This window comes from Salmo salar, chromosome 10 (assembly GCF_965601325.2).
Source record: "Salmo salar chromosome 10, fSalSal1, whole genome shotgun sequence".
NCBI lineage: Eukaryota > Metazoa > Chordata > Actinopteri > Salmoniformes > Salmonidae > Salmo > Salmo salar.
Genome location: NC_138300.1, coordinates 52,841,567 through 52,855,000, shown reverse-complemented (window position 1 = coordinate 52,855,000; position 13,434 = coordinate 52,841,567). Strand labels below are relative to the sequence as shown.

The 13,434-nt window shown below is 43.7% G+C and overlaps 1 protein-coding gene across 2 annotated transcripts; it reads right to left on the bottom strand.

The window, feature by feature from the left end:
* Nucleotides 1-673: 673 nt before the first annotated feature.
* On the bottom strand, nucleotides 674-5,285 carry LOC106560581 (uncharacterized). Of its 2 annotated transcripts, none has more exons than XM_014123596.3 (5): nucleotides 5,010-5,285; nucleotides 2,432-2,503; nucleotides 2,036-2,123; nucleotides 1,734-1,825; nucleotides 674-1,590 (listed from the first exon to the last, which is right to left on the bottom strand). In XM_014123596.3, the coding sequence occupies exons 1-5, from the start codon at nucleotides 5,049-5,051 to the stop codon at nucleotides 1,549-1,551; spliced, it is 336 nt and encodes a 111-aa protein (XP_013979071.1). In that variant the 5' UTR covers nucleotides 5,052-5,285; the 3' UTR covers nucleotides 674-1,548. The 2 variants fall into 2 exon arrangements, with proteins under 2 accessions (XP_013979071.1, XP_013979072.1); XM_014123597.3 differs by having other exon boundaries at nucleotides 2,036-2,120.
* Between the last annotated feature and the right edge of the window lie 8,149 nt (nucleotides 5,286-13,434).

Genomic DNA, 13,434 nt, shown 5'->3' with positions numbered 1-13,434 from the left:
ACAGAGACCTGGCCTCAACGCCATCGAACACCTTTGGGATGAATTGTAACGCCGACTGCGAGCCAGGCCTAATCGCTCCAACATCAGTCCCGACCTCACTAATGCTCTTGTGGCTGAATGCAAGCAAGTCCATGCAGCAATGTTTCAACATCTAGTGGAAAGACTTCCCAGAAGAGTGGAGGCTGTTATAGCAGCAAAATGGGGGCCAACTCCATGTTAATGCCCATGATTTTGGAATGAGCAGGTGTCCACATACTTTTGGTCATGTGGTGTAGCTGGTAAGGGAGGACAATAAAGTTGTATTATGTGTGCTTGGGATTATTATTATTTAAACATGAGGTAATTGATTGTTGTAATTATATGGAAGTTTACATTTTGAGCAGATTAATAGCTACAGTACTTTTTTTCCCTTCTAATCATCAATGTCAAATGAAATGACACAGTCCATTGGGCTAATATTTTTTTCTTCTAATCATCAATGTCAAATTAAATGATGCTGAGTCCATTTGGCTAATAATAGTTCTCAATTATATCCCTGGTTATGTCCTAGAAATTATAACCCATAAGAGAATGCAGCCGTTGTGGTGTTGGCCAATTAGCCCTCCTTGTATATTTGTATTGGTGTGTTTCACTGTATTTGGTGTTAAAATAATTGTTTATCGGAAGGAAAGGATTCACTCAGGTAAATTTATTAAATGCAATATAATTTACCAGATCTTGAAGTCTTTATGGCATGAATAATTTACAATGATGTACAGTTCTAACAGCTCAATAAAACACATGAACAGCATATCTGAAAAGGATACTTTTATAGATTATAGAGCCAAAAGCTGTATGATGATGTTCATAGTTGAGGAGGCTGACTGTAACATAACATTATGAAGTCTCATCTACGACGGGTCAAAAAACTGAAGAAAAATTAAACAAAAAAAAAAACTAATCAGAAGTGCTCACAAACTAAAATTCTGGTTTATTGTCTTACAACAAATTCACACGTACATTGAACAGGCCACAACAGACAGCAATTTAAACGACATAAAAGAAAAGAAACCTCTTTTCTTTGGCCTTGCCATCTCATACAAACCAACTACGTATGGTACAACTAAAGTACAAATACAAAGTTACTGGAATGCTTTAAATTTAATTGTTTTCTGAAATTTGTACAAGTTTGTGTTGAGATAACATGACATGGTCAAACCACAAGTAAAGTCTATTTCATAGAGAAGCATCAACTCCAAAGCACCGTTTGGTAACCAGAGATCACTGTCGAAAAATGGCTGACCTCCTAACAATATGTACAAAAATATAAAATGTAAATAAAAATACAAACAAATTCTCCTTTTAAAGTACTGTATCTTGTTAAGAAGGTAGAACTTTGAAGTCTTGGGTATTCTAAAAAATTTGCAGTTGGGTGTGTGTGTACACGGACATTGGGTGTGTGTACACGGACGTTGAACTCTACTTGATGATGACCACAGTTTCCCTCCAAAACGCTCGGTGGTCTAGGAGAGAGGTTACAGGGGCTTCCAGCGGGTTGAAACACAACTCTTAATCATCATCGGTTTTCTGCTTCTTCGTTCCAACATCCTCCTGTAAAGACAAAGCCAAGATAAGATTAGTTATTTCCATTTAAAACAACATTGTAGAAATATGTTTAGTTTGATTTGAATATTAAATACCAAACACATACAATAAGTGTAAATTCAAGTCATGGATTGAAGTCGTTATATTACCTCATCATCATCATCATCATCTTCATCATCTTCCGCCGCCCTCTTGCCTGCGCGACCCTCGACCTCATCGTCATCTTCATCATCTTCGTCGCCTACAGAGACAGATAGAGAGGGAGACAGGTTTAGATTATTGTAGTTATGGCGTCTAACAGATAGAGGGCGCTCCAAGAAAACAATTCCCCAGGCGATCTGCCTCAGTACTTTAGCAGCAAATAGACAGCACTGCCACTAGGTGCATATGTCAACATGAAATGGATAATCTATCATCATACATAATGTCGTTGAGAGACCGGACCACTTACCCTCAACATCCTCTTCCTCATCCTCCTCCTCTCCCACATCCTCCTCCTCGTCTACATCCTCTACATCTCCATTCTCCTCAGCCTCCTTCTGGAAAACAACACAATGCATCAGATGCATAGAATCTGTTTGTCTCCAGGGGAAAAAAATCCATGTTGAATGAGACTGTATTTATTGAGGAGTGAGAGTAATAACCAGGTAATATCTTATTTGTAATAAAATGAAAGAAAACATGACTTGTCCTCATGGATGTATTTCTACAATTACTTTTTCATAAGGACAATGAAGAAGACAGGTGAGGACAGGTAGACAGTAACTGATTGCCATATGAGCCCATCTTAAAGGTAAAGTGGTGAAATGGGTCAATTAAAGGTAAAGTGTTAAAGGTGAAGTCTTACAGCTTTTTTCCCATTGGCTGGGGCATCTTTTCCATTTTCTGCCTCCTCAACAAGCTTCTTCTCTTTCAGGTCCTGGGGGAAAGTGAAAATAGGAGAATATGTTTGACTTATATGCTGTGTGGCACATGGTGGTTCAAATATATATCACAGGCCCATCCAATCAAGATTTTATGCCTTAAGATTTATTTATAGAGTTGGTTGTCGTTTTAAAGACACCCCCGCCCACATACCCCCTTCCCTCCCTCCACCCTCGCCTAAACTTGTAAAGCATGCTTTCGTTTTTCCTTTGAAAGGCGACACTTTGATCCTAAACCTTCTATTGGTTGCTTTTCTTCTCTACACCCCGCCTACTTTTTGAGCTCTAATAGAAGTGTTGCAACCTGACACCATTATGGAGTTGCGAACAAAGAGCATTGTAGTTCAGTCAAGGACTCATATAATGGGGCTCTATGAAGACACGCCCGGAAAAAGACTACAACTCCCGTTGCACCCTAGTAGGTTATTCAGCCAATAAGAGCCTCTAAACCAACGCTACCAGAAGGAGGCTGACTAAATTAACTCCAGGGAAAGGAGACAATAAGACAATAGCGCCTAGAAGGGATATGCGATTCATCGACTTTCCATTCTGTAAATGAAGACAATAAGGTTCCTAATCAATCAAAACCATTCTGATTGGGTGTTGGTGTTGTATCAAGGGTCTTTATGATAAGATCAGGCTATGTTCAGGCCTATTCACTTGAAGGACAAAGGCACTTTTTTTTTCTCCAATAGCCTTTTTTAGTGCCAAAGAAATAAAATATAGATGTTCTTAGTCTCGTTCGTTTTAACCTATTCCAATGTGGAAATCTCTATTGATGAATTAGTTTGAGTAATGCTGAGCCCATAAGCCGGTTAGCAGCTACATCTCCCCTGTACCCGCCTCCTTTCAACATCACCTTTCCGTGCCAATATTTTATTCTATAGCTATAGGCAACAACGCACAGCGATGGAAAATAAGTATCATTTTTAACCTGTAGGCTAACAGGCAGATATTAACATACTCGATTTTTTGTTATTACCTGGGGTCGTTTGAACAGCGTATGGTGAGCTTATGGCAAGGGATAAAAGATAAGTAACCGCAAAAACGCAATTCAGCGCGCAATTGGTTCAGCAGGTCGAGGCTCTGAGCAGCGCTTTGCAATGTTTAATGAAAAACGATGCCTTCAAGATGCAATGCTAGTTTATCGTGAACGCTCACCCCACGACCCCCCCCCCTCTCTCTTTCTCTCTCTGAATAGGGTTACGCCGTGAAGGAACCAAAGAGAGAGAGGGAGAGAATGAACACTTTCACAGTTCAACTTTTCGCTCACACACGTCCTACACTGGGTGTTCAAATCGGCATTACGCGCCGCCAAAGCCCGCATATACACTCACCTAGTTCCATTTATCACAAGCTACCGCTGGAACCAAGTCAACATTTATTTTCTCTCTAAAGACAAGCAAAGGAAATACTGTCTGTCCGCGCTTTTTTTCATACAAAGAATGGCTAAATCTAAGACAGTATCCAAACAAATAACCCAAGAACAGAAGCTGTTCCAAATCACACACAGACACATAATTTGGTTTACAAGCCAACTGATGCTTTTAAACGGGAGGCTCCGAGCACATTGCGCTCGCGTTGAGGCTCCGTCACATTGCGCACAGACAGACAGAAGCTTGGTGGAACGAAGTGAACACACCGCCGGGCTTATCCATGTCAATACAGCCGTGAATCACTGATCATAAACACACAGCTAGAAGACAGGAATCGCTATCCCCACTCCATTTACAGTTATGCAAAATAATTACTCATCTCGTACTCAGGTCGGTTAGAATTTTCATGTTGGTTCCGTTATTAATCCTTTACGCGCAATTTAAATCCCTTTCACCACATTCTGATTTCTAAAAGGCGCGAGGCTTTTATGTCCGAGCCATTCCCCATAAACTTCCACATCAATATCATATACTCAATGAAAACAGCCTCCAAAAACAATGGGATCTATTCAAGTAGCAAGTTATGACAGACCCGGTGCGCGGTACGAATTTGACGAATGGATCAATCAATTGCAGCCTCGACCAGCAAATACAATGTAGCCTATAAAATGAGAAGTATACAAAGCGAATTCATCAACACGATAAAGCAGAAGTGTGTGTGTGTGAATGAGTTCTTCAAACGAGGTTCCAATCCGTGCTCAACTGGACAGACACGGTAGTATAAACAAAGAACCGCGCGCAGACTTGTACTCTGGTTCAATAAAAGCGTCGCTGCTTGCAGTTAATGTTTCAGTAGACTAGTGAGCGCAACTTCGGCGTACTCATTGTTAGGCTACATTTTTATCTAATATCATAGGTCTCCAAAAAAAGTGTTTTCATTCCTGCATCCGCAACAGAAGCCTCATCCAAAACCAGTTAAATTTGATGAAGCTCGGATAAACACTTGTTCCAGTTTCCTATAGTTGTTCTCCATTCAAAATATTCCGTCCGGAATAGATTTGAATGAAAGAAAGTGTAGAAATTGTAATTTATCCATCACTCAGGTCACAAATTGCCCTCCACTTACCTTGGCAGAGATCTCCTTCTTGTCGACTTTTGTGTCAGCCATGTTTCTGTTTTAGCCTAATGTAACAAATGTTATAGGGGATCAGAAAAAATAATGATACGATCCACTCAGTCCCACCAGTGTAAAAGAAAAAAAAGACTTATAGTGCCAGTGGCAACCCGGCCCGACCGGGGAGCCTTTAATATAGAGTTGTAGGCGGAGTCGAGGCACGGCCAGTGCATTATGATTGGTCCATCATTTGGACAATGTCTAGCACTGATTGGTCCGAGGGGAACAATGGACAGTATTTTCAGAGAGGCGCGCACGCCCCCTAATCAGCCTCTCCGAATCATTGCAGTGACGAGTGGCTGGCCGTCCCCGCGCGGGGATTGATGACCCGCATAGCATACTTTCTGTCAACACAACACAAGATTAAACTTGTCAAAGTGGACGATTCTCGCGTCAGGACGTAATTTAAGCCGAATTTCGATTGCAAACCCCACATAAATCCAATTGTGGACAGACTATTGCATTTGGCAACATGTAACACGCACACATCCGTAGTTGTTACATGTAACCTTATCACTTGTAGTCTATCCTCATCAATCACCATGTTATTCAAGGTTTATTACATTAGGTGCTGCTTGACCTTGCATGCACTTGCGTTTAACTGATAGTCTAGTTGGCTAAAATACATATATTTAAATTCTGTATAATGAACTAATGTAGCCTCACTAATGTAATGAAGTAATGTAACAACTTCAAATGGATGAACTGGATGCAATGATTTAAAAGATCTTCAATGGCTTATAGCGGCATTTAGAGAACGAAGCCTAGGCTATCTCTAGTTTACACACGACAGACTGACAGATAGCTCCCTGTCCCCCTCCCCCTTTAGTGCAGCCCCTCCCCCCCCCCCTCTCTCTCTGCACCCCCCTTTTCCATCGGCCCCCCTCCCCCTCTTTTAGCTCTCTCTCGCTCGCGCTCTCTCTGGGAGTCGTAATGCGCTTGCGCCATGTGCGGCGGGTAGAAGCGTCCATTTTCCGGCTCAGCCACCATTGTGTGTATGAGTGAAGGTCGACGCCACAGAGAAACAGTTTACGAGATGTGTAGAGCATTTCTGAAAGATGTGTAGAGCATTTCTGTTGGAGGATGAATTGTTTAGAAATAGCATCTCAATCGTAAAATAAAATACTAGGCTACTTTACGCACATATTTTATGGACACTGCGCAGAAATTAGCCATAACAAAAGGACTCAGAATTTTTTTAAATAATAAAATAAGACAGAAGCTTCCACATTGTCAGAAAATAAGTGCAATAGTGTTGCGTAGTGATTCCATTTACGGATGAGTGCACCATTGAGGTAGAAGGAAAGACTTACCTCACCAAAATGGCTTTTTCCAAGTGCCATATGTCGTCGTGATTGTGAAAGAACTAACCTCATTGGTAGATGAACTGGAGCAAACATAAACCTGACGCTTTGCGCCCATGGATTGGATAATCTGACTGTCAATCAAACGTAGTACTCCACTAGAGTTGTTTTCAAAACCTGGAGAGTGGATTTTAAAACAAATGAAAAACAACTCAGTACTGAAGAGCAGAAAGTCACTAGATGATATGTTGTTAATTTATTATTTTGAATAAAGAATGTCTTTAACATGGCCTACATAGACACGTTGTTAATGAAGGATTTTGATTACATAAAAAAAAATGTAAAATAGCCTATTTAGACAGTTGGGCTATGCACCACGTTGTATGATCCCACCACAGGGCACTGATGTCAGTAGAGGTATCAGCTCTACAGTTGTACTTAGGCCAGATGTATTAGACATTTGCCCAAAACATTTAGCACTTGTTATTTTCAGATGGGAATAAAAATAAATGTAAAAAAAACACAATGGAAAAAAGTTACATGTTTTGTGTGTGTTAACAAAAAATATTAAACATCTGCCAAAAGTTTGACTGTATGTTTGCAATATTGTTGTGTATACTAATGTGTATGTGCATGTATTCAATAATAAAAACAAGAATGTGTTAACTTTGTAATGAGCTCTAGGGTAGCTGTGGCTGTCTAAGGCTGTAATGTGTTACAGTGCGTTGTAGCAGGGAAAACCTCTGTTCCTCATGAGGCCCCAATGGACTCTACATGCTGTGACCTGCAGAGGAGGTCCAGGACACTAACCTGTGTGTTGTCCTGTTATAGAGATTGTATCTTATCTCACACAGGCACATACACTACATGACCAAAATTAAGTGGACACCTGCTCGTCAAACATCTCATTCCAAAATTGTGGGCATTAATATGGAGTTGGTCCCCCCCTTTGCTGCTATAACAGCCTCCACTCTTCTCGGAAGGCTTTCCACTAGATGTTGGAACATTGCTGCAGGGATTTACTTCCATTCAGCCACAAGAACAGTAGTGAGGTTGGGCACTGATGTTGGGTGAATAGACCTGGCTCGCAGTTGGCGTTCCAATTCATCCCAAAGGTGTTTGATGGCGTTGCGGTCAGTGCTCTGTGCAGACTAGTTCTTCCACCCCAATCTCGACAAACCATTTCTCTATGGACCTCGCTTTGTGCACGGGGGCATTGTCATGCTGAAACAGGAAATGGCCTTCCCCAAACTGTTGCCACAAAGTTGGAAGAACAGAGTATGCTGTAGCAATAAGTTTTCCCTTCACTTGAACTAAGGGTTCTAGCCCAAACCATGAAAAATAGCCCCAGACCATTATTGCTCCTCCACCAAACTTTACAGTTGGCACTATGCACTATTACAATTCTCCTGGCATCCGCCAAACCCAGATTCGCCTGTCGGACTGCCAGATGGTGAAGCGTGATTCATCACTCCAGAGAACATGTTTCCACTGCTCCAGAGTCCAATGGCGGCAAGCTGTACACCACCCCAGCTGACGCTTGGCATTGGGAATGGTGATCTTAGGCTTGTGTGTGGCTGCTCGGCCATGGAAACCCATTTCATGAAGCTCCCGACCAGCAGCTCTTGTGCTGACGTTGCTTCCAGAGGCAGTTTGGAACTCGGTAGAGGGTGTTGTAACCGATGACAGATGCTTTTTATGCGTTTCAGCACTCAGCGGTCCCATTCTGTGAGCTTGTGTGGCCTACCGCTTCACGGCTGAGCCGTTGTTGTTCCTAGACATTTCCATTTCACGATAACAGCACTTACAGTTGACTAGGGCAGCTCTAGCAGAGCAGACATTTGATGAACTGACTTGTTGGAAAGGCGGCATCCTATGACGGTGCCACATTGAAAGTCACTGAGCTCTTCAGTAAGGCCATTCTAATGCCAATATTTTGGTATATGGAGATTGCATGGCTTTGAGCTTGATTTTATACACCTGTCAGCAATGGGTGTGGCTGAAATAGCAGAATCCACTAATCTGAAGGGGTTTCCTCATACTTCTCTCTTTTCCTCTCCTCTTCTCTCGCCTCTCTTCTCCTCTCCCCTCCTCACTCCTCCTCTCCCCTCCTCTCCTCTCATCTCCCCTCCCCTCCTCTCTCTTCTCCTCTCTTCTCCTCTCTTCGCCTCGCCTCTCCTCTCCTCTCCCCTCCCCTCCCCTCCTCTCTCCCTCTCTTCTCCTCTCCCCTCCTCACTCCTCCTCTCCCCTCCTCTCCCTCTCCTCTCCTCTCCTCTCCGCTCCTCTCCTCTCCTCTCCCCTTTCTCTCTCCTCTCCTCTCCTCTCCTCTCCTCTCCTCTCCTCTCCTCTCCTCTCCTCTCCTCTCCCCTCCCCTCCCCTCCTCTCGCCCCTCTTCTCCCTCTCCCCTCCTCTCTTCTCTCTTCTCCTCTCCCCTCCTCTCTTCTATTCTCCTCTCTTCTCCTCTCCCCTCCTCTTTCCTCTCTTCTCCTCTCTCCTCTTCTCTTCCTCTTCTCTCTTCTCTTCTCTCTCTTCTCTCTCTCTTCTCTTCTCTCTCTCTTCTCTTCTCTTCTCCCCTCCCCTCCCCTCCTCTCTCCCCTCTTCTCCTCTCCCCTCCTCTTTCCTCTATTCTCCTCTCTCCTCTCTTCTCTTCTCTTCTTCTCTTCTCTTCTCTTCTCTTCTCTTCTCTTCTCTTCTCTTCTCCTCTCCCCTCTCTTCTCCTCTCCCCCTCCCCTCCTCTCTTCTCTCCTCTCTTCTCCTTCTCCCCTCTCTTCTCCTCTCCCCTCCTCTACTCTCTCCTCTCCCCTCCTCTCCTCTCATCTCCCCTCCCATCCTCTCTTCGCCTCGCCTCTCCTCTCCTCTCCCCCTCCCCTCCCCTCCTCTCTCCTCTCTTCTCCTCTCCCCTCCTCTCTCCTCCTCTCCTCCCTCCCTCCTCTCCTCTCCTCTCCTCTCCCCTTTCTCTCTCCTCTCCTCTCTCCTCTCCTCTCCTCTCCTCTCCTCTCCTCTCCTCTCCTCTCCTCTCCTCTCCTCTCCTCTCCTCTCCTCTCCTCTCCTCTCCTCTCCTCTCCTCTCCTCTCCTCTCCTCTCCTCTCCCCTCCCCTCCCCTCCTCTCGCCCCTCTTCTCCTCTCCCCTCCTCTCTTCTCTCTTCTCCTCTCCCCTCCTCTCTTCTCTATTCTCCTCTCTTCTCCTCTCCCCTCCTCTTTCCTCTCTTCTCCTCTCTCCTCTCCTCTCCTCTCCTCTCCTCTCCTCTCCTCTCCTCTCCTCTCCTCTCCTCTCCTCTCCTCTTCTCTTCTCTTCTCTTCTCTTCTCTTCTCTTCTCTTCTCTTCTCTTCTCTTCTCTTCTCTTCTCTTCTCTTCTCTTCTCTTCTCTTCTCTTCTCCCCTCCCCTCCCCTCCTCTCTCCCCTCTTCTCCTCTCCCCTCCTCTTTCCTCTATTCTCCTCTCTTCTCTTCTGTTCTCTTCTCTTCTCTTCTCTTCTCTTCTCTTCTCTTCTCTTCTCTTCTCTTCTCTTCTCTTCTCTTCTCTTCTCTTCTCTTCTCTTCTCCTCTCCCTCTCTTCTCCTCTCCCCTCCCCTCCTCTCTTCTCTCCTCTCTTCTCTTCTCCCCTCTCTTCTCCTCTCCCCTCCGCTCCTCTCTCCCCTCTTCTCCTCTCTGCTCCTCTCTCCTCTCTCCTCTCTTCTCCTCTCCCCTCCTCTCTACTCTCTTCACCCTCTAGTGGAGCACTCAAGACACTGGAGGAGCTCCTCAAACAGATGGGAAAATAAATGGGAGGTCCAACTTTTCGAGATTGACCCGAAAAATGTGAGTTCTTACTTTGCTACCATATCGTTTTATTTAGGTATTTACAAAGCATGTTAAAATACTATTTTGGGCAAACAGAATCTGCAAAGTTATTCTCACCTATACAGCATTGCTAAACATAATTGTAGCTGTTTGTGTTCTGAAGCAGTATTGGGTTTGATATGTTCAATCATTTCTGGGGGACTCTTGAAATTGTACTGTTGGAAATTATGGCCAGATGTATTACAATATAATAACATCCTGCTGAAAAGAAGAAAAAACATTCTTTTTTATTTGTCTCCAAGCGGTAATTGTTGCTGAGTGTGACTATGCAGACAACAACAACAACAAACAAGCCATCAACAACAGATGACATAATGAATACTCCACACAGCCTAAATCATATAGCTTAACAGCACGTAAACAATACACAAACAACTGATAAGTAAGTGCTGATATTGTTCTCTGTCTCCATGTGTAACAGCAGCTGTACAGGCAGCCTTGATCAGAATAGTATTTTAGAGAAACGTGACCGTGGAAACACCTACAACAACAAAATGCGTATTGTTTATGTGATCATGAATAATATATCAGAATAGTTCTATGTAGTTCTGGCCAGTTAGTGGACATTGTCCATTATTACTCTTTATGTGTTCTGTTAATGAGATGGATGAGAATCAATTGGACTGCAGCTCAACACACACCCAGCACACACCCAGCACACACACTCCCCCACTTCCATTCAGCGATAGTTAGTGCAGCCATTTAGTATCCAGCTTTTCGTAATTAATTATTGTTCCAGGTTGTCAATTCATTGCTCGGTAGCTCACGCAGCAACACTGCTCTCTTTGTTTAAGAGTAATGTGAAATCATGGAATTACTATGCTATTGTGTAATGTGAAATTATGGAATTACTGCCATCTCTATCACTAACTAACTAACTAACTAACTAACTAACTAACTAACTAACTAACTAACTAACTAACTAACTAACTAACTAACTAACTAACTAACTAACTAACTAACTAACTAACTAACTAACTAACTATCTCTCTCTCTCATTCTACTCTCTCTTCTCCCTCTCTCTACTATCTCTTCTCTCTCTTTTCTCTCTCTCTCCTCTCTCTCCTCTCTCCCTCTCCTCTCTCTCTCTCTCTCTCGCTCTACTCTCTCTCCTCTCTCTCTCTCTCTCTCTCCCCTCTCTCTCTCTCTCTCTCTCTCTCCTCTCTCTACTCTCTCGCTCTCTCTCTCTCTCCTCTCTCTCTCTCTCTCTCTCTCTCTCTCTCTCTCCTCTCTCCCTCTCCTCTCTCTCTCTCTCTCTACTCTCTCTCCTCTCTCTACTCTCTCTCTCCTCTCTCTCTCCTCTCTCTCTTCTCTCTCTCTCTCTCGCTCTCTCTCTCTCTATCTCCTCTGTCTCTCCTCTCTCTACTCTCTCTCTCCTCTCTCTATTCTCTCTCTCCTCTCTCTTCTCTCTCCTATTTATGCACAGGGACGCAGATATAGTTGCAGGGTACAGTGAAAGCTCTGACGTCCAACATTGCAGGTGTGAGTTACCAACCCTTAGAAAACCTTTGGAAAAAATTGTGTGACCAGATGACCAGATACGATGCTATTTTACTGTAAACAAATTGACAACAGACTTTCAGCATGCTTATAGAGAATGACATTCAACAAGCACAGCACTTATACAAATGACTGATGATTGGTTGAGAGAAATTGATGATATAAATATTATGGGGGCTGTTTTGTTAGACTTCAGTTCCGCCTTTGAGATTATCGATCATGGTCTGCTGCTGGCAAAACGTATGTGTTATGGCTTTACACCCCCTGCTATATTGTGGATAAAGAGTTACCTGTCTAACAGAACACAGAGGGTGTTCTTTAATGGAAGCCATTTCCAACACCATCCAGGTAGAATAAGGAATTCCCCAAGGCAGCTGTCTAGGCCCATTACTTTTTTCAATCTTTACTAATGAATTGCCACTGGCTTTGAGGAAAGCCAGAGTGTCTATGTATGCGGATGACTCAACACTATACACGTCAGCTACTACAGCAACTGAAATGACTGCAACACTTAACAACGAGTTGCAGTTAGTTTCAGAATGGGTGGCAAGGAATAAGTTAGTCCTAAATATTTCTAAAACTAAAAGCATTGTATCTGGGACAAATCAATCACTAAACCCTAAACCTCAACTAAGTCTTGTAATAAATAATGTGGAAATTAAGCAAGTTGAGGTGAATAAACTGCTTGGAGTGACCCTGGATTGTAAACTGTCATGGTCAAAACATATTAATACAACAGTTGCTAGGATGGGGAGAAGTCTGTCCATAATAAAGCGCCGCTCTGCCTTCTTAACAACACTATCAACAAGGCTGGTCCTACAGGCCCTGGTTTTGTCACACCTGGACTACTGTTCAGTCGTGTGGTCAGGTGCCACAAAAAAGGACTTTGGAAAATTGCAATTGGCTCAGAACAGGGCAGCACGGCTGGCCCTTGGATGTACACAAAGAGCTAATATTAATAATATGCATGTCAATCTCTCCTGGCTGAAAGTGGAGGAGAGATTGACTTCATCACTACTTGTATTTATGAGACGTATTGACATGTTGAATGCTCCAAGCTGTCTGTTTGAACTACTGGCGCACAGCTTGGACACCCATGCATACCCACAAGACATGCCACAAGAGGTCTCTTCACAGTCCCCAAGTCCAGAACAGACTATGGAAATTGTATAAATTGTCTTAATTTTGCTGGACCCCAGGAAGAGTAGCTGCTGCTTTGGCAGGAACTAATGGGGATCCATAATAAAGCCCAGGAAGAGTAGCTGCTGCTTTGGCAGGAACTAATGGGGATCCATAATAAACCCCAGGAAGAGTAGCTGCTGCCTTGGCAGGAACTAATGGGGATCCATAATAAATCCCAGGAAGAGTAGCTGCTGCCTTGGCAGGAACTAATGGGGTTCCATAATAAATCCCAGGAAGAGTAGCTGCTGTCGGGGTGGTAGGAGAACTGGAGATGGTTGAGTGCGTCAGGCAGGTAGGAGGTGATGTGGTCTTTGACGAGCCCCTCGAAGCCCTTCATGATGAGGGAAGTGAGTGCTACTGGTCGGTGGTCATTCAGTTCAGTTACTTTCCCTTTCTTGGGCACGGGGATGACAGTTGGCGTCATGAAGCAGTTGGCGATAATGGCCTGAGCTAGAGAGAGATGTCAGAAAATGTCAGAAAACACAACAGCTAGCTGGTCTGCACATACTCTGAGGGTGCGGCTAGGGATCACTCTGCCCAAAAAGCACATAT

Bases quoted from the DNA above. Each gene is read 5' to 3' on its own strand.
- LOC106560581 (XM_014123596.3), bottom strand. From the start codon at position 5,051: ATGGCTGACACAAAAGTCGACAAGAAGGAGATCTCTGCCAAG. The intron at 2,504-5,009 runs GTAAGTGGAGGG...ACTTTCCCCCAG, and splicing joins AGAAGGAGATCTCTGCCAAG to GACCTGAAAGAGAAGAAGCT. The intron at 1,826-2,035 runs GTAAGTGGTCCG...CTGTCTCTGTAG, and splicing joins TGAGGAAGAGGATGTTGAGG to GCGACGAAGATGATGAAGAT.